Source organism: Ceratotherium simum, chromosome 16 (assembly GCF_057802395.1).
Source record: "Ceratotherium simum simum isolate JZ-2026a chromosome 16, ASM5780239v1, whole genome shotgun sequence".
In the NCBI taxonomy this organism is placed as follows: domain Eukaryota; kingdom Metazoa; phylum Chordata; class Mammalia; order Perissodactyla; family Rhinocerotidae; genus Ceratotherium; species Ceratotherium simum.
The window spans coordinates 39,640,137-39,659,958 of NC_141915.1; the positions used below are offsets into that span (position 1 = coordinate 39,640,137).

The following is a 19,822-nucleotide window of genomic DNA, read 5'->3' on the forward strand; positions in this document are numbered from 1 at the left end:
TCGACTTTGAGAAATATTTGAAATGCTTTACAACAAGCATATATTTCTTTTACTTTTAATTACATCGTCTTAAAAAATATTAAATGGAACTAAAAGGAACTTTTAGAATTAAATTTTAGAACTAAAATAGAACTTTATGATGTAAAAAACAGCAGTGTCCCCCTGCACTCCTCTGCACCCCTCAGTCCCACAACTCCTGGCTTGCACTCCTTTAATTACTTTCTAGTTTCCAAAGATGTGTTGAAATCTCTTATCTGCTGCCTCATTCTCTTTATCCTTGGGGGTTTATATCTTTTCGATTGCTTTACTGTCATTTAGCGAGGTTTCAAGAAAGAGAGGAAATTAATATGATCAATCTGCCACTTTTAATCAGAAGGCCAAGCATACAATCCAGGCTGATTTTTGGACATTATCAAGTAGGGAATAGGATTTATCAAAGAATAGCCAGCTGCTTGTTTTAAAGACATTCTGGTGATGAGGCGGGTAGGCAGGATAAAGATAGACTGGGAAGGGGAGCAGCCAGAGGCTAGTGGGGAGAATGGTTAAAGAGCTAACATACAGTTAGGAAGACACAGAGGTAGGCTTCTCACTCAGCTGCAGCAGGATAGAAACAGCAACATAGAGAGCACAGAGAATCCGTGCCTCAGGGTCACAGCCCACCTCATGGGGCTGCTCACCGGGGTTCTGCTCCAGGATAGACTCAACCTGGAAGGAAACACACCAGAATGTAAACGCTAGGAACAAGGAAATATACTAGAAATGGCAAATACTTGGCCGCATTCCTTATTTGTGAGCCCATGGCAGATGTAGTAATCCATCATGGCACTCTTTCCTGCGGAGGCTGGAGGGCCTCATACTTTCTCAACATAGTGACAGGCACTGCTAATCAATGTTGTCACTCAAGATGGTGCCAGCTGCCATCCTGGGACTAACAGTCTTCCATCCTCCTCTCTTGCCCATAGGCAAGCAACAGAACGTAAAAAGCCCATCCCAATTGTCCTGGAAACTGTATGTCCAGGGGATTGCCACAAGCCAGCTGAATAAACATGAGCTGACAGAGAACTGTGAAGTAGGAAGAGTCTGTACACTGGGACTTTTGGGTCCCTTGAGAGCCAGGGTCAGGGTCCCTCAGCCCAGGCTGTCTTACCTGGCCCTTCAACAGGGTCAGAGTCCCCTTCCCTAGGGCCTCAGCCACAAGCTGCTGCTCCTCAGACAGCTCTGGGGGCAAAAAAGAGGGTGGTTGGCAGAGAAGAGAGGCACATGGTGGGACAGGGCTTCAGTGTCTGATCAGATTCAGGACAAGCATCAGAAGGAGGTTCTGGAGAGACCCTGGCAGTGCTAGATGGGAGTTATTCCAAATGGGCTCCTGCTGTATGGTTCCTGCTTTCCTCTTAACCTGCAGGAGGTCACAGACTGTGCCAAGGGGGAAGAGGAGGCAATCCCTCAATCCCTGACCTGGGGAAGATGACTAGTTTCTGAAGTGTGAAAGCCTTTCCCTCACAAAATGTAAAGGGCAATGTGTACCCCCTTCCTCCCAAGATTTGATTCCTCACACACCCCTCTGCTCAGCGTTTTCTCCAAACCAGCATACATCCAGACCCCTCCTCACCCATCAAGGCATCCAGGACATCCAGAATGGCTTCTATGCGCGCCTGTACCAAGATGCCAGCATCGTTAAAAAGGCTACTTATGAGAGGACCTGCTGGGCCCTCCGTCTGTAGCTCACCAGAGATCAGGACCTCAGACACCTAGGGCCAGGAGATGGGGGAGATGAGCACCACTCCCACTATAGCAGATTGTCTTTAGCGTGTCAACTTCCCTCCCCACTGGCTCCTCCCTCTCTCTGCCCAGTTCTTTCTTGGGCCTCTTACTCTTTGCTCTAGATCCTGCAGCTGCCCATCCTTGCTGAGGCATTCAGTGAGGCAGCTTAGCACATCTTTTTGCTCCTCCTCAGTCAGATCCTGGAGGCCTATCACCATGTCCTGCACCTTCTCCTTCATGTTTCTGAAATCCTCCAAATTCAAGGACTTCCCTGTAAAGGAAGCAATTAAGAGCCCAACCTACTCAGCCCAGCAAGCTCCATTTCCAAGACCCCTCTAGACTCCATTCTTCGTCTAGTCTTTCTTCTGGAGACCACCTTTCTGTATCTTCCCTTCTTCTAATCTTTTCCTATTAAAATGAAGCATCCTTCTTCTCAGATTCCCACCATCATTGCCTCCTGCTGACCCCACTTCCATCTCCCCAGATCACCCCTAGTCTTGTACCAACCCCAAATTCTTTGGACCACACTAGGAGTAGTGAGGATTTACAGCAAGTTAGAACAGTGGTTCTCAACCTTGATTGTGCATGAGAATCACCTGAGGAGTGATTAAAAATCTTGAAGCCAGGCCACACCCTCAGATCAATTAAATCAGAATTTCTAGCGGTGGGACTCAGGCTCACTAGTTTTAAAGTTCCTCCAGGTGATGTCTATGTACAACCAATGAGAACCACTGTGTTTAGAGGAGACACATGCAACCTCCAGACTAAACTTGCCAGAGACTGAACTTGAAACCTGCTTGGGCACTGTCCCACCCTTCTCCCCCGAGCCACCCCCCAACACACACACATACTCAGCTACCCCACCTGAGCTGCAGTCCTTGAGGCCAGAGGGCTCAAGGGTGAGTGGGTGCAGCCACCCTGAACACAGCTGGCTCCCATACTTACCTAAGCAAGATGAACCACCATCTTTCTCTGCAAAGAGAGGAAGAATAATCTCAGAGTCTTCAGGTCACCTCCAGCCCCCTGTGGACATTCTCTTCCCAGCGGTGGAAGTTTTCATTCTTGGACTCTGAGCCCTCACTGCCCATGCCAGGGAGCCTACATCCTCATCATTGTGTGTAAATGACCCTTCCCACATCCTGGGAGATAGGCAGCCATAGGATTATATCTAGATGATTGAAGAAGAAACAGAGGCCCAGAGAGGGTGCAATATGCCCTCAGTCACTCAGCAAATTTGGGTCAAATTAGGGATTGAAATCCATCTCCTGTCTCCTCTGTTATGGCACGTTAGAATGACAGAGATTCACTCTTTTGAGCTAGCAAGACCTTGCCAGGACTGAACCTGCAACTTCTACAACTTCCAGGAGTTTCTCAAATTTTCTACCATATCTAGACCTCTCTCTACTCCTTCCCAAGGCCTTTTAGGCAGTACAATCCTTCTGAGATGCAAGGAAAAACTCTGAAATTCCAGAGGAAGCCACATTCAGAATCACAGGGATCTTGTAATCTAACCCATTCATTTTAAAGTCAGGATAACCATGGCTCAGGAGGCTATAGAGCTAGTGATTGCCAGAGCCAGGACTAGACCCTGAGACCATTTGACTCCCAGTCCAGTGCTCCTTTCACAGCCAGTGCTATCATGTGAGAACTGGCCAGGCAATCCAGTTGTGCTTCCTAGGCCAATAAGCCTTCAGTAAAGGCTGTGACCCTGGGATCCAGCACACTGCCTCACACAAAGCAAGTCAAAGTTGTCAGAGCCTAGAAATCCTAGGCCAACATGCAATCCCACCTGCTTCTCCAACAGGCAGATTTTTCTCCTGCCCTTACCACGGTTCCCACCCTGGGTGCATCCTATTACATTCTTAGCTCTAATAACTTTATAATTCCAGGCCATTTGTTATACTCTTTTTAAAAATACTATCCTTGCCCATTCTGGAATGATGAACAGGAGGCCCAGAAGCTCACTCACCTTCTGGAAAGGATTCTGTTTCGCCCAAGAAACAAATATCTAAACCAGTGCAAAAAAAGAGAGAGAGACCAGTTATCAGAAAGACCAGTTCTCTCTCTGTAAGTTCTTCTTTCTAGTCTTTCCTCAATCCTCACGCTCTGCCCCCCACCAAAAAAGAAAATACTGGGAAAGAGATGGTAGTTAACACCTCTAGGGAAGGATTAGTGTCATGGTGGGGCAAATCCTGGGTCTGTGGTGTCTGAGCAAGAAACCTCAGGCCTTCCTCCCAGTCCTAAACCCTCCCTCTTCCTTGGAACTTCCCTGACCTTCAAGCTCACCAGGAGCCCTCCAGGCTGACACAGAGCCTGGCTGAATCAGCCCCCACTCCCACCAGGCCTTGCTTACTCATCCTTTCCATGTTGGGGAAGACGAGCTGCTTTATTCGATAGCCCAGGACGCACTTCGGGGGGATGGTCACTGCCCTTTGGTGCTAGGAAAAAGGAGCTCACGTTGATTGATCCCTAGGTGCTTTATGTAGTTATCTTACCTGATCTCCCAAACAGTCCTGGGAGGTAGAGATTTTTATCCTCATTTTACAGATGAGAGAACTGAGGCTCAGAGAGGGTCAGTAGGTGAGCCAGTTTCACAGCTAAAAACAGTAATAGAGCTGAAATTTGAACCCACATCTGACCCTAAAACTCATGTTGTTTCCACTGTTCATTCAACAAATGTTTATTGAGGATCTGTTTTGTTCCAGGCACTGTGGCTCCTGCCCTCCTGCCTCCTAGAAAGGGAGGCAGACAATGAATAAGCAAAAAACCCTCGTGTAATTATGAACTGTGGGAAGCCTTTTGAAGCAAATGAAAACAGGATATCACAGCGAGTGACAGGGGAGGGACTTAGCGATGCCACACACACTTTCTTGGGGCAAGAAGAGAGGTCATAAGAAGGCCAAGGAGCAGGCAGGGCTGCTCAGGGAGGTCTGGAGGAAGAGCTGAAGAGCCTAGAGTCTGGGCTGGCATCCCCCTGACCTGCAGTGGGCGGGCCAAGGCTGGCTCTCCACAATCCCTGCCTCCCAGGATCCAAACCTTGTGTTCCAATTTGAAACTGCCAAAATTTATCTTGCTCCATAATGTACACTGCCATTTACTTTCCAGGGTTTCCTTCTTTGTTGTCTCCACAGTTTCTGTCACCAGATAGAGGTCTTTTCTCTTTGTCTGGATTGATCGGAAAAAAGCAGGTAGTTTTCTCTTCAGCTTCCTGGAGGGAGTGAGGGGGGATGAGAGTTCAGGATCTCAGGGGCCCCACCTCCCAGTGAGGTTTCCTCTCCATCAGCTAGTTCCTATTTGAGATTAAGTGCCTCTGAGGCTAGAAAACCAAGGAACACAGCATCCCTGTCACAGTTAACTTGACGCGCTGGGGGCAAGGGAGTGCAAAGTGGGAGGGGAACTCACTAGCATTTTTTGAAGACTAGAGTGTGCAAGCACTGTGAGATACTTCACATGTCATTTCGTTTAACCCTCCTCACAACACTATGATATAGGCAGAATTGCATCCATTTTTCATATGAGGAAATTGAGGCTTAGAGACAGGTGGTAAATGGTCCAACGTCACACAGCTAATAAGTATAGAGCTGGGATTCAAACCCTGGTCTATGTGAGTCCAAAGCGTGTGCCCTTCTCATGGCACTGAGATAGGCATCTGCCCAGCCCAGAGTAGCCTGTTGTCTGAGAAGGGGCTCCAGCTCCTCGCCTGTACCTGGGGCCTGGCTGCATTGTCCACCCTTGGGTTCCAGGAGGTATCTCTGATTCCATAAGAAAATTCATTTTGTGACTAAAAACAGCCTGATGGAGCTTCTGGTATTTACAACCAAAAGACCCTCAAGGAAGGCCTACATCCTTGCCTCTGCTGAGCCTCCTGTACCCATCCAGTCATCCTCCCCCCAACTCTATATATACATACCACATAGCCTCACCCTAGAAACGACAGGCATTCTAGAAAAACTCCAAAGGCCCTACCCAGTAATACTGTGGTGGGGAAGGGTAGTTTCAAGGACCAGTAAAATTTCACTGTAAGCCTTTCAACTTTTAATTAAAAAGGAAAAACAAAAGGCAGCCACCCCACTCAGGGAGCGCTAGACCAGGAGAATGGTAGGGCCCCTTCCCCTGAGCTGCTCCAACCACGCTTTCCGACAACTCCAGCTAGGGAAGGAACACCAACACCAACAGCAAAATGATCGCTGAGGGGGAAGGCTGGTGATGTACCTCTAAGTCCCTTGGAAGCACCAGGACCTCAGCTATCAGAACCTCTGTGGCACTTGATTGGTACCACCCCAGTGGAGTGGGATGGTGGCACTTTCTGTGCAGGAAGTGTTCTACAGGGGTGTTTTGATTTCATTGTGCTTCACCTCAGCTCTCCTACTGAGCACCTACTGTGTGCTAGGGACAAATACAGAGAGGTTAATAAAGTCAGTCCCCGGTCACAAGTTGTTCCTAGTCCAGTGAGGGAGAGGAACATGGAAATCACTGGCTTGCCACAAGGCAGAGTGAAATAAGCACAAAATACAGATTTGGGCAACTCAGTATAGAAGAACAGAGGAGAATGGCCTCTTGAAACCAGCAGGTTTTGGTCCAATCCAGAGTAATCAGTCACCCCGGAGGATAGCAGGGATGTGAGTGAATTGGAGGTATCAGAAGAAGGTTTCCTGGAGGCTGATCCTGGAAGAATGAGAAGGCTTCCTGAAGGTGGAGAAGAGGAAGGCATGCTTGAGTAAAGGAGTGGGTTGGGGGAATGCTGGGAGTAGGGAGTGAGAGGCTGCACCAGCCAGGGTGCCCCCCCTCAGATGCCCTTGGCGCCCAAAATGGGCTTTCTCCCTCTCTGCCTCCCCACTGCTGCCCACCTCCAGCCTCACCTGTTCTCAAGGGAATCCAGATATTGTGGGGATATCTGAGTCGCCAATATCTCGATTCTCTGCTCCTGAGAGCCGTGGAAGGCCCCTGCAATTGTTATTTCTTTGGGTGATTTCACTGTCAACATTCCCTTTGAGTCTACCATGTCTGTAACTTGGAACTCAGCCTTTTGACCTAGAAGGAGAAGGGTAAAGGTCATACTGAGGCTGACCCAAAAGATTTTTCTCCAGAAAATCCTCCCTGGAGCAGCCCTACCCTGGGGTCCCCTCCACGATCCCTTTCCCTTCTGAGGAAGTCCTGCAGCTGTGGCTCTCCAGAAAATGCTCTTCTCACCAGGAGTCATCGTGAGGTCACACAATCCCAGGTTTGAGCACACTCTGCCACCTTCTCACCAATGACCTTGGACAAGTCACTTAACCTCTTTGAATCTGTTTCCTCATCTATAGAAGGAGAATATTAATAGTACCTACTGCCTGTGCTTGAGGAAATTAAATAAAATAATGCAGTTAAGCACTTAACAAAGTACCTGGCATGTACACTAAATGCTCAATAAATGTGAGCTAGTCCTATTTAACTATTTGAGAGGCTGAAATGAAACAAAAGTAAAGCTAAAGAATTAGGAACCCTTGCCCATTGGGAAATAAAAATTAAGCAGCGTTCAGCCTCTGTGTTTGTATGAACCATGCAGGTATAAAGTGAGGTAACCCTAGGAAGTTGCCCACGTCTGTGTGGACTCTGCCCAGGCTGATGAGGTGCTGTCATAAGGGCCTTGATTCTGAGTCAGCTGCTGCCCTGGAGTTAGTGGAGCTTGTGGAGATGCTGCCAGGCTGAGTGCCTTTCTCTCAGACCTCCCAGGTGTGACCTACAAAGGAGGGAGAGCTTCAACTGCTAGGTTTTGGGGGCAGGGCTGGATTTCCAGAGAAAAATCCATTTTGGAACGGGTGGAACATGACAGAACTAGAAATAGTGCCTGAAGTCAGTCCTGTATGTGTGACACTAAGGTCTCAGGGCCCATTTGTTTCTTGAGCAATGTAAATTTTGTATGTGCTTTATCAGAGAGAAAAGAAAAGTCAAACCTAGCACACAAAGAGTACAGTATGGGGGGTGGGGGGTGGGCAGTAACTTTACAGTGGAGAAACCTGACAAAAACTACCTCAGCCTGGTGACCAAGGTTAACATCAACAGTGATAAGTCATGTTGACAGTCTGTACCCTTGATACCATGTGATGAGAATGGCACTTTACCTCTGTGGTCTTCCTCCCCCATACCCATTACCTCAGTCTAACCATGAGAAAAAAGCATCAGACAAATTCCAGTAGAGAGGCATCCTGCAATAAGCCTGACCAATAGTCCTTAAAACTGTCAAGGTCATCAAAAACAAGGAAAGTCTGAGAAATTGTCACAGCCAAGAGGAGCCTAAGGAGATATGATGACTAAAGGTAACATGGTATCCTGGATGGGATCCTGGAACAGAAAAAGGACAGTAGGTAAAACTAAGATAATTTGAATGAAATATGGACTTTAGTTAATTAAAAAAACAAAACAAAAAAACCTATTCACACTTTAACCAGACTATCAGCACGATATAGTTAAAAAATAAATAATCCATTTGAAATGGGGGCAGGCCAAGTTGCTGAAAACCAATTCAAATTACCAATTCACTTCATTCTTAAGGATTTTTTTTTTTTAAAGTTGGTTTTCACCTCTGCCTCTGAATTTTTTATGCAAACAGACAGACTGTCCCTTAAAGGAAGTTAACTGACTTAGTCAAATTTTTTTTCCATACTTACACTTTGCCCCTGCCCCTGGGGAGTAATATGATCATGGCAAAACATCCCAGTCCAGGTTTAAAGTTTTTTTCTGTCTTTAGTGAACTGGTCATTTGACAAACTGATTTTTTGAGAATTAGCTTTTAGTAAGTTGGCTCTTGGCAAGTTGCTTTTTAGAGCACTGACTCGGAGTCTTTGAAAAATGCTAATCTGAAATTTTCCTAAAACCCCTTGCTTCCTTAATTAAACTCCACTTGTGGAAAGGCCGACCACCTCCAAGTAATCTGGGCCCTTCTTGGGGTCACAGAACAGCAGTGCCTGGCACGTGGCAGGTGCTCTAAAACTGTACAGTGGTATCGTTAGAATTCTTTTCCTTCTCTTGGTGAGACCCAAATGGGTTATAGCAGAGATGTCTGAGCTGTAAAACTCCTCACCATGAGGCACGAAACACTGAAGTAAGTCTCCAAGTAAGGGTTCAACAATATTTACCCTGGGCCTTCTGAAACCCAAGAAACCGCAGAAATAGCTGAGCTTGGAGGCAGGGGGATGGAATAGACTCCTCTACAAATCCCTTCAAGCCCTTAGGGAGTTCTGCTTGCCAGCAACTTCCCATTCAGTCATGATTTCCAGAGAACTTTAAGGGATAATAATAATAACCGCCACCAGCAGAATGATTGCGGTGAACTTTGATTGAGTCTCCTGTGCAGGCACTGTGATAAATGATTTATGTAACTAATCTCATTCGATTCTTGCAACAATCTTCTTGAGTTGAGAGATGAAGAAACAAACTTAGAGAGATAAAGCAACTTGTCCAGAGGTCACCCACCTGGTAAGTGGCAGAGTCAGGCTTAGAAACCAGACGCCCCCAGCTCTAAAGCTTGTGTCCTTTTTTAACCACTAAGCAAACTGCCTCCATTTATTTATCCATTGAAATGATAAACATATAAACACATGAGAAGACCTCAGCTAATTTAAAAACCAATTATTTACAAAGAGAAAAAATGGGAAAGGAAGACTGTTTACGAATAGTTTACAATAAAAATAAATTTCCAGGGCCGGCCCTGTGGCTTAGCACTGCGCTAAGCAGTGCTGGCAGCCTGGGTTCGGATCCCGGGCGCTCACCCATGCACTGCTTCTCCGGCCATGCTGAGGCCGCGTCCCACATACAGCAACTAGAAGGATGTGCAACTATGACCTACAACTATCTACTGGAGCTTTGGGGGAAGAAAAAAAGGAGGAGGATTGGCAATAGATGTTAGCTCAGAGCCGGTCTTCCTCAGCAAAAAGAGGAGGATTGGCACGGATGTTAGCTCAGGGCTGATCTTCCTCACAAAAAGTAAAAATAAAAAAAATAATAAATTTCCACTTCCTATTCCCTTCTCCCCATTCAGCTCTTCTGTTGGAGGTGTGTGGATGTGTATATACAAATTCCACAGTTTCTTTGTTGACTGGCTGACTTGGTTGATGGCAGTGGGGAGTTGAGAGTGGGGTAGAGTAGGAGTGGGCAAAGTCTCCTGCCTGGCCATCTCTCACCTACCTCATACTGACCTTGGAACCCAGAATCCAGCTCATCAAACTGCCCTTCACCCTTCTCTGTCTCCAGTATGTCCTTCAGGGTGAGGTCTGTCTTGTAGTACCGGCATCCCAAGAAATTTCTCCTCTCCAACACCAGATAGAAGCAGTGAAATCTGTTAGCATCGACAAGGCTTCTGACAGCAATCATATCCCCTCTAGCATCCATCTCTTGGACCACAACTCTTGTGATTTTCTCAAATACGCTGGGCATTGTACCTGGACCAACTGGGAGAAGGAAGCCGATTTCAGTTTGGGGGAGGGGGATATTGGTTCAGGTTTTTAAATCTTCTACCTTTGGCAGCCTGGGCTCAAGGAAGAGCCAAAGTTTCTAGGACAACTAGGACCTGAAGTTACTTGCCTTCCCTCTTTCTAGAAGGTGAGGTGGTCACTACACACTAAGGAAGGGTGACCATCACAAATGCTGTACTCCCCTTTGCCCCTCATGGAACCCTTCTGGAGGAAAGATGGAGCAATGATTGCCTCAAACAGAAAGCGAGATCTGTTTCCTGCATCTCCCACAGCAGAGTTTCCCCCTTGCTCGGAGGGGCCTGAGGTGTAGGAAGGCAGGCCCACCATCCCCCGGGTAGACTCTCACCAGTGTTGATGAACAGAGGATCCAGGAAGGGATGAGGGGCATGGCTGCCAGACCTCACATTACCAACCCCAACTGATTATTTCTTCCCTTGGCTCTGAGTCCCTCCCTTGCTGTATTCTGCAAGGCAGTTGGATGGGTGCCCCTACCAACCATTTCCCAGTGAGATGGTGGTAAGTTGGCCTTAGAAGGAAACAAGAGAGAAAGGATGGAGAGCAAGAGTAGCTTGGAGCTGGGCACCATAAACAGCTCCCTACCCCCAGGTCCTGTCTCCTCAGTTTTTGGTCACCTTCTGAAAGGTCCCCTTACACTTGGTAAAATAAAATGAATCTCAAAACCCCACCTGGGGCATCTCCCCCCACCCACTCTCTCTTTCACCCTCTCATCTACACTTGGCCCCGGTACCTCTCTATCTCCCCTGCCCTGCGGGACCCTCCACAGGCCTATCACCAGTCCAATCTGACATAGCTACTGCTTCTCTGTTTCTATTCAGCAGCAGCTCTTTGTCCCCACATTGGACCCTTTAGGCTCTTTTACCTTCAAATCCTTCTTACTCTCTCCCGTTTCATCAGTCACTCTGCAACTCTTTCCTTTTGAGATCTCTTTCCCTTTCTTCAGGTTCCTTTGCTTCCCTCATGGGGTCAGGCCTCCCCTCACAAGCTTCCTGGGCTCCTTCACTTCTCCATCCTACCTCTGACCACCTTCCCCTAAGACCCTTCTGGCGGCCCAGGCACCTACTCACCCGTGCTCCCTTCTCTGTCCCTGCCCCCATCATGGCAGCCAACTCTCAGCTCACTCCCAACCTAGGAATTCTTCTGGGTGTCTGAAAAGGCAGTGCCCAGGGCTCACAGGCCCATCTCAGGGATCTCAGGGACCACCCACCTCCTCTCTATCCTCAGCTGCTTACCCGAAATGGAGGTTGTGAGAATCCCCTCTGTAAGATCTCTGCACAGTTCCTGGCCGCTGTGTCTCAGGAAGCTATAATAAGAGAACTGAAAGGAATTGGAAAGCTGGGTAGGGCTAGGTGCCCCACCTCTCAGGCCTTTAGATAAGCTACATTATGGCTGGGCCGGAAGCAGATAAGGCTCTCCTCTTGGACTAGGGGAGCAGGTGGTATATATATATATACATATACACACACACACACACACACATTCTAGGTGAGTTTGGGCCAGGGAATGGTGTAGAAGGAGGCATACTGGGCTGTGCAATCCAGTGGGTTTGGAATAGAGAAATAGAATATGGGTGGGTACCAACCAAGTGCCAACAGGCAATGGCTGTGACTGTGCCAGGGACATGAGGAGAGTGACCTAGTCAGAACCAGCTACCCAAATGCCATGCTAGGGTGGGCAACACTGAAGACTGAGAGAGCAACAGCAGCTAACACCTGTAGGGAACAGGCTGGGCCAGTAAGGACTCAAGCCTCTCTCTGCAAATGTGCCCTCATAGCCCACTCAGGGAGATGCCCCCACCTGTCTTCATCACTCACCTCCACCTCCAGGGAGAGGCCTCTGGCCCCACCCCTCAGTCCTCAGAGATAACCACCCTGTCTCCTGGCCCCTGCCTCCCTCAGTTCTGAAAGAACACTTGAGATGATGATGGTGGTGGTAACAATAGTAATAATATTAATATGGCTACCATGTGTTAAGTATTTGCCACATGCCAGGCATTGAGCTAATCCTCATAACAGCCCTAACCTCTTATACAACAGAGGAAGAAACTGAAGCTCTGAGAAGTAAGGTCACGAGGCCACAAGGCCAGTAAGAGGCAGAGCTGGTATTTGAGCCCAGATTGTTGTTGATGTGCCTCAGCCCCTCACCCTGACTGCATTCTTGCAGGTCCAGGAAGCTCCCAGGGCGCCCCCACCTCCAGGACTGAGCACAGGTGGCTGATTTCTCTTCCCAATGCAGTGTGGGCCTCAGGTGCAGGCAGAGGATGGGGGGTGGACTTGGGCAAAGATCCTGCACTCTTCCTGACACCAAGGACATTGTGATGCTGGACCAGGGCCAGAGAGGAGCCCAGGCTGCCGGGGGGGCAGCTCCTCCCTTCTACTCTGGACTTTGTACCTGTCCCAGAATAGCCGATGATATTGCACAGAACAAGCTGAAAGGCCGGGAACCTGGGAGATAAGAGTTCCTTCACTAAAAAACTGCCTTTCCTGGCCATGGGAGCCTAAATAACTCCTGGAGGGTGATCTCTTCCCCTCCCACTCATACTTATGGCAGGAGGAAGCATGAAGATTCCTCTGAAGACAGAAAGGCCAGGAGAAAAGGCAGCCCTCCCAGGGAAGGAACACTGGGGGAAGAGAAGTGAGAACAGGGGAGGCGTTCAGAGGATGGCACTGGGCCCCTCAGGACTCCAGCTTCATTTATAAAGCCTTTGCTGGACCGACCCCCTCCTTGGCCACAGCACAAGCTGTCCCTCCGCCAACCCGGCCTGACTCAGCCAGCCTGTGTAGCCCAGAGGTGGAAATTCTGTCAGAGGAACAGCCAGGCAAAGTCACAGAGCAGAATCCTACTCTTTGGGCTGCTGCTGCCTCTGCCAGTTCCCTCCCAGACCCTGGACTCACTCTGCTGGGGCAGCAGGAACAGCAGCATCCCAGGGTCCCTCCCACCATCCAGGCAGAGGGTCGAGCTGATGCTCCCACACTGCCCTCAGCAGGAGCGCTGTCCACACCCCGCCCCCTCCCCCAGGGACCTCCAGGAAGCAGAAGCCAGACTCAGGAGAAATAGGAACATTGTCCTTTATTTGTGTTTCTCAGAATACTGTACAAAGGGAGTAAAAATCCTATTCACACTTCGCTTAGAAAGATTTTGAGGTGAAAGTTCCCTATGATACATAATGGGGTGGGGGTTGGGGTGACCAGGAGGCAGAAAACAGGGCCAATGACCTCCCCTCCTCCCTCAGGGCCCTGAGACGGGGCACAGGCACCCACACCTTTTCAAAAGTAACACAGACCCTAGTCAGATTGCGGAGGGGAGAAGGCGGCTCCTCTGCAGCCCATGCTCAGGCTCCTGCCCCACCTCTCTTCTCCTCAGGCTGAGGAGACGGCACCTACAGGCCGCTCCTTACTTTCTACTGCGCTGCTGGAGCAGGGACCATGTAGCACTCTGCAGCGCACCGACCCTGTTTGGGGGTGGCCTCATAGCCCCACATGTGCATGCCACACAAGAGGCCTTGCCCCAGTGCCATTCTGCACAAGATTACAAGGTGAAGGGCTGCAGAAGGGCCCCACCATTCATCATTTCTGTCCCAGTTTCCCCACGTTCCTCACACCAAAGGCAGTGTCGAATTGAACCTGTGCTTATGATGACTCACAGGCCTCTTCCACCCATCTCCACCCACTCACGCCAACCCAGGAGCTTCAAACCCACAGCAGCCTCCCTTCCTATTACCACCACCATGCTGTGGGTAAATTAACTCTCCAAGCCTGCCCTCATCCCTGACCACTTCCCAAAGGATGAGATTGGGTCTAGGTTCTCTCCCGACCCTCCCTCCCTCCCACCGATCTCTGCTGCTATGCAGACCCTTCTTCTAAGTCTCAACTCACCATCCTCACCCCTCCCCTCACTTCCTTCCCACCTCCACTAGGGCCAGGATGGCAGCAGCCCTGGCCCCTCACCTCTGAGACCAGGCCATCCACACTCAGCCCCACCATCCCTCTCCTTACTCTCCCCACTCCCACCTAGTACCCAGGGTGGGTCATAGGGAAGCTGCCGAAAGCATGAGACTTGGATTAGACGGTTCTCTACCCAGAAGGACGAGGCACCGTCACACATTTGCTTTCATACATACGAGCACACACTGAGTGTCATCCTAAAGACTTAAGAATTAAAGTGAAACAATCTAGAAGCTGTACCATTCCCTGTGCTCCCCTCACAGAGGTTAAAGTGCTTTAGCAATAGGATGAGCAAGTGAACAGGGGGTTTCCCTGGCCTCCTGTCTAACCTCACAGGTCTGTGTTCAGCCTCAGAGCCCAGCCCATTCCATGACCACCCCCATGGAGTCTCTATCCAAAAGGCAAAAGGAAAAGATCAAAAAATCAGAAAGGGTCAGAGCCCTGGGGGGGGCCTGCCCCAACCCCATTACAAGCTACTTCAGGTCGGCTACTGGGGGACGTGAGTGGGGAGACTAGGGCCCAGAGGCTCAACCTCCATCTCTGGCAGTATCCAGAGGCTCCTTCTGTCTTCAGCATCACAGCACAGGCTTCCACCCCTCCCCTGCCATCCTGGGCAGGGCAAGGGGCTGCACCCTCAGTATTTATTGATTCCAAAAATCCGGACTCCATGGAGCTGGGGCAGCTTGGGGATGAGCACGCTCATCAAGGACAGAGTGTTGAGGATGAAATGGATCTGGTCATACTTGGTATAGAAGCTGGTGAGGAAGTACCTGGGTGGGGAAGGTTGGGGAGAGTTATAAGACTCTGTTTGGAGGTCCCCTTCCTCCCTCACTCCCTGGGTGGGGAAAGGCAGATTCCTGACAGCCGAGGAGTCATGGGAAAGACCCCCAGAACAGAAGTAGGGGGGCAAGATCTCCCTCGCTAAAGAGGCCCCTTGCTTTACCCCAGGCCTGTGGGCTACCTCCCTGGCAGGAAGGAAGACCCAACTGAGGAAAGATAGGCCCAGGGAGGCCTGAGCCCAGCACAAGACCCAGGGACACTCCAACTTCCTTTCCTCTGTTCATTCCTAAGCCAAGACCAGAGCTGGGGAGAGGTTTAAGCCTCGCAGGTCCCCAGGGTCCCCCAGGCCTTGGCCTGCCTGCGGGTGTCCTCTTCTACCAAGGCACTCACAGCACGATGGGTGTGATGGTCAAGAACTTCCGAGACGCTGTGAACTGGACCCCATAGTCCATCTGCTCCCAGTGAGTTAGCAACCTCGCCTTGCCCTGGTCCGGAGTCTCAAAGGGTGTCCCCTTCACCGTGTGCAGGAAGATGTACATGCCCTGGAGGGAGGGGTCTTTGTTAGAGGACACACAAGGCAAAAGGCCCTCCAGCTCAGCTCTCCCACTCCAGTCAGAATGGACTCCGGGTGATCTGGAGCCTCCCTCTGCTGGGCAGGGGGATATGGGCTGGAGGTCAAGATGGAGCAGCTGGGATCCTGGCAGGAGAATAAGGGGACCCGCTGGGTGAGAGGGCAGGCCTGGCATGAGGAAAACCATGGGGAGGAGTTAGCCACAGAACTGGCATGGAGATGCTGCCCCTCTAGCCCAGTGACAGCCTCCCTGTGCCAGCTGGGAGGGGGCAAGCTGATGGGAAGGAACTAGGCCCCTGCTTGCCCACCAAAAGAGTACAAGGTAGCAAGCAGGTGGTGAGGGAGCAGAGGGGGCAAGAGTGGAAGGTGTGTGAGATCCTAACTTGGGAAGGGAGCATTCCTGCACCAGGCTAGGTGCCTGGGTCCTGGGGACTCTCTGGGGCCCTTACTTCACCTCTCAATGGCCCATCACCCAGGTCCATAAACTACCCCATCCTAGGGATGTGGACAGATTTTTTCCTCTTATCGGAATGCACAGGGCTGGAACCCAGAAGGAAAAGTGGGGCAGAGAGATGAGGGCTGGGTCTGGGCTCTGGTGACAGTTGTTGTCAGTATGTCACCCTGACATCTGGCCCATGTTTGGGGGGGCTCCTCCTACTCCTCAGCCCTGCTCTGCTCAGCAGAGTAGCCTACATGGTTGGGTGGGCAGCAGGCAGGTCCTCACCATGTTGTGGATAAGGTTGGTGAGAGTCCAGACGACAGGGACGCTCACGAAGGGGATGCTGAGTAGCACAATGTGGAGAAGCCCAATGGCCAGCACGTAGGAGAGCCAGATGCCGCGGCTGTTCATCACCCGCGTGTTGGGGTTCACCTCGCTGTGCGCCGTGCCCACATTCATCCTGCTGCCCCTCTCCTGCCACTCTCTGCAAACAACCAGCACAGGTGAGACAGGTCACACCACTTTCCCTGCCCCCTCACATCCTCCAGGTCCCGCAGGGAGGGAGGCTCTGCTCTCCCCAAAAACTCCAGGCAGGTCTACTGTTTGATTCTCAAGCAAGGAGGCCACGAAAGTCCATGTGGTCTTTACTCTATTCATTTCCCACTACTGGGATGGGAGAAACACCAGGCTGCCCCACACATCACCAAATCAGCCGCTCCAGCCACTGGGACTGCCTGGGTGGATAGGCCACGAAGAGGCATCCCGCCCCAGAGCAAAGAAACCACTGCCTATCCTCCAATCTCACCCTCCAGAGCATTCCCATGAGGGCTGTCTTCCCACAAAGCCCAGGGAGAGGAGACGAGGCTTGTCTCCTAAGAATCACCCAGCATAACCCCTGCAGGACTGTCTCACTAAGGGCCTGAAATGGGACATCTCTTACCCCTGAGCCTTCTCCCCCGATTATAAGGAATAAAAGGAGGTGGGGCCTGCAAGAACAGGTAGCAGTGGATAAAACATTTGGGGATCATTGCTTCTACCCATCTCTCCTAATTCTCCAGTCCCGGGTCTCCCCTAACGCTGACCCAAGAGGACTGACAGGGTAGAAAGCGGGAGGGAGGGAGGGAGGGAAGAAAACAACAGACTAGGAACAACCTTTGCCCAGACCTGGAAGCCTCCTTCTTGGTGACACAAAACAACCTATCCAGACATTTTATCCATTTGGCAGCCGCTCAGGCTAACCCTCGTGATACCACTCACTCTGCAGCCAAACCACCAGGGCCCTTTTCCCCACTAGAGGAGAGGCAAGGATGGAGAACGTGGCCACGATCTACAGCTCCAACGGGCAGCTGAAACGCACATCAACATACCCCTCCCAAGGACACAAAACCACACCTGTGGCCGCTCCTGCCTCCTTTCCTCTCTGCCCCACCCATCCTCACCTTGGCCTCTTTTCCCAGCACCTGTTTCCAGGTGTAAGTTAGCACCATGCCTTCCCCTGCCCAGCTCCAATGGCAGAAGCCCTGCAGCTGGAAGAACTAGGAGGACTGCCCTTGATGCCCAGGGAACAATGCAACCCAGCTGCAATCCTGGATGCAGGTAAGGAGGGGAATGAGCAGCCCCTTGTCCAGAGCTGGTTGTCTCCAGATCCCTGAGGGCCCTGTGAACAGCAGGAGGTGAGAACAGATGGTGCCTTTGTATTAGCTCACCTCCCTAGCTGAGGGAAGGCCCTGCCTGATAAAGACCCTAAGGTCATCACCATGGTAACAGCTCCATCTTTCCTGGAGAAGCAGAAAGGGGTCGCAGATGGGGGTATCATAGAAGTGCCCAGGCAGCCACCTCCCGCACCCTGCTGCAACCAGACCCCCCCAGACTCAGTTGCTATCTATCTCTGGCTAGGATCACAGCCAAGCCTGTGTAGGGGCCAGAATTCTCAACGATCAGTCCCTTACTTCCAGGATAATGGGAACAAGTTTCCTCTTCTCAGACAGCTCCAAGCTTAGAGACCTCCGGGGAAATGTGACCCCACAACACACCTTCCCAACATGCAAACATACGTGAGAGGGCCCAGGGTGCATCCTAGAAAAAGTGATGCTCCTGGGGCCCATCAGCTCAGCCCATTAGGCTGGATAACTGGGCCTAAGAGAAACCCAAGGAACTAGAAAACCGAGACTGGCTCAGTTGTTTACTTTCCCGGGGCCTTGGGGCTTCAGTTACCCTAACACAGCTCCTGGGACACCTACTGCGCAAAAGCCTCCACCTGGGGTGAGGGAGTGGGGGTGTGGAAGGGAAGCTGGCTAGGAAGTGAGGGCTCTGAAGGACTTACTACTGTCTAAGGAGAAAGTGTTCCCCATCCTGACCAGAAACTGTTGCCCCTCCCCACTTCTCCCTAACCTAGACCTACAGGGGTGGAGGAGTAGAGACCTCTAGCCCTCCCTGGTATTTTGTCCAGGAGTGCCAAGAGCCTTGCTGAATCCCAGATCATCCTATACCTTTCTGGCTGAAACAGGGCATCGAATGAAGCCCAATGAGTCTAGGAGGGGCCTAGACCTAGGACCTGAGAAAGGTTCTTCCTGAAGCCTGAACACTAGCTGCCCCAAGAGCAGAAATCCCAGGAGACTCCCCAAAAAGACAGAATAGATCAATACACTAAGAAAAAGACTGGCAGCCAAGAAGCACTCTTGAGACTTTTGTGTGACTACGGGTACATATCACTTCCATCAGTAAAATAACCAATTGCCCCTCGCCCAGAAGGGGGGAAACGGAGAGAAGCAGCTGGCAGAGGTAGAGTAAGTCTACAGCAGCTGCGGCTGAAAAGTTCTGCTGCCATAGCTGGCAGGTGGCTGCCCGTGCCAGTCCCTAATGTGGTTTCATAACCTGCCTCAAACTAGAGCCTGCAGCAACTCTCTTCTGTTAACTACTTTCTTGCTGGTAACTATTTACTACCCCTTCTCTCCCTTCCCCCCTGGCTCCACATGCAAATAGCCCTGCCCAGCCAGTCTGTCAGACACTTAAGCCAAGGCCACAGAGCGCCTCAGGGCAGTTGCCAGGTGAGCGCTTCCTATTCTCTCCCCCAAATAAGGGCAGCCCTTTAAGCAGCAAACCTTTTGCCTTCTGGATGAGCAGCACAAAACATTCAAGCCTGTAACCTGGACCCCAACAGGGAGTCCCTGGCAGCACGTCACAATGCCATCTTCATTCTGCCCACTCCCAAACCCGCAGGGCCACAGTCGCTCACCTCTCAGCTCTAAACCTGCCTTCCGGACTTAGGAGAGCAGTGGGAATAGGAAGACGGCGAGTACCGAGGCGAACCCCTACCAGCCGAGAGAGAGGGTGAAGCGAAGAGGCAGAGCCCTCCCTATTGCTGGGGTTTTCTGAGTGGGACCTCAAGCCGAAGGGGGGCCTCCCGCTCCGCTCCTCAGCCTGGGACGTCGCACTCGGAGCCTGGCCCGGTCCGGAGCCCCACCCCCACCTCCACGCGTTCACCCAGCCGTAGAGACGGCCAAACATTTATCCCCGAAGCCCAGCCGCTCCCCGCCCCCCACCCCCAGCCCAAGCGCTCCTCCCCGAGGCCCCATCCCCGGCCTCCCGCCTCCACTTTCCCCTTTGGGCATCCCTTCGGCTGACGCACCCCCTCGGCTGCACCCCCTCCACCTCCACTCACCCTGCTCCGGTCCCCTCCAGCCCGGGGCGCCTCCTCAGCAGCCCCCACCTCCTTCCCCGCCCCGCCCCAGGAGGCTCTCAGTTCCGCCACCCCGAGGCCGCCCGTCTGGACTCACCGTACGGGGCCGCAGGTCGAGGGCCCGGGAAAGATGCCCAGGGGCGGGGGCCGCTGCTTCTCTAGCAGCTGTAACAACCCGCG

The 19,822-nt window shown here is 51.2% G+C and overlaps 2 protein-coding genes across 4 annotated transcripts; both read right to left on the minus strand.

The window, feature by feature from the left end:
- Positions 1 to 348: 348 nt before the first annotated feature.
- On the minus strand, positions 349 to 19,814 carry GSDMB (gasdermin B). Of its 3 annotated transcripts, none has more exons than XM_087441105.1 (11): positions 19,740 to 19,814; positions 9,936 to 10,187; positions 6,621 to 6,792; positions 4,798 to 4,969; positions 4,115 to 4,199; positions 3,731 to 3,769; positions 2,707 to 2,733; positions 1,872 to 2,032; positions 1,610 to 1,748; positions 1,148 to 1,218; positions 349 to 705 (listed from the first exon to the last, which is right to left on the minus strand). In XM_087441105.1, the coding sequence occupies exons 2-11, from the start codon at positions 10,171 to 10,173 to the stop codon at positions 562 to 564; spliced, it is 1,248 nt and encodes a 415-aa protein (XP_087297231.1). In that variant the 5' UTR covers positions 10,174 to 10,187; positions 19,740 to 19,814; the 3' UTR covers positions 349 to 561. The 3 variants fall into 3 exon arrangements, with proteins under 3 accessions (XP_087297231.1, XP_004434611.1, XP_087297232.1); XM_004434554.3 differs by lacking the exon at positions 19,740 to 19,814 and adding an exon at positions 11,462 to 11,595; XM_087441106.1 differs by lacking the exon at positions 1,148 to 1,218 and having other exon boundaries at positions 588 to 705.
- Positions 14,059 to 19,822, minus strand: ORMDL3 (ORMDL sphingolipid biosynthesis regulator 3). Its single transcript, XM_014790729.2, has 4 exons — positions 19,740 to 19,822; positions 16,249 to 16,447; positions 15,344 to 15,495; positions 14,059 to 14,943 (listed from the first exon to the last, which is right to left on the minus strand). Exons 2-4 carry the CDS (start codon positions 16,420 to 16,422, stop codon positions 14,808 to 14,810), a joined length of 462 nt encoding a protein of 153 aa, XP_014646215.1. The 5' UTR covers positions 16,423 to 16,447; positions 19,740 to 19,822; the 3' UTR covers positions 14,059 to 14,807.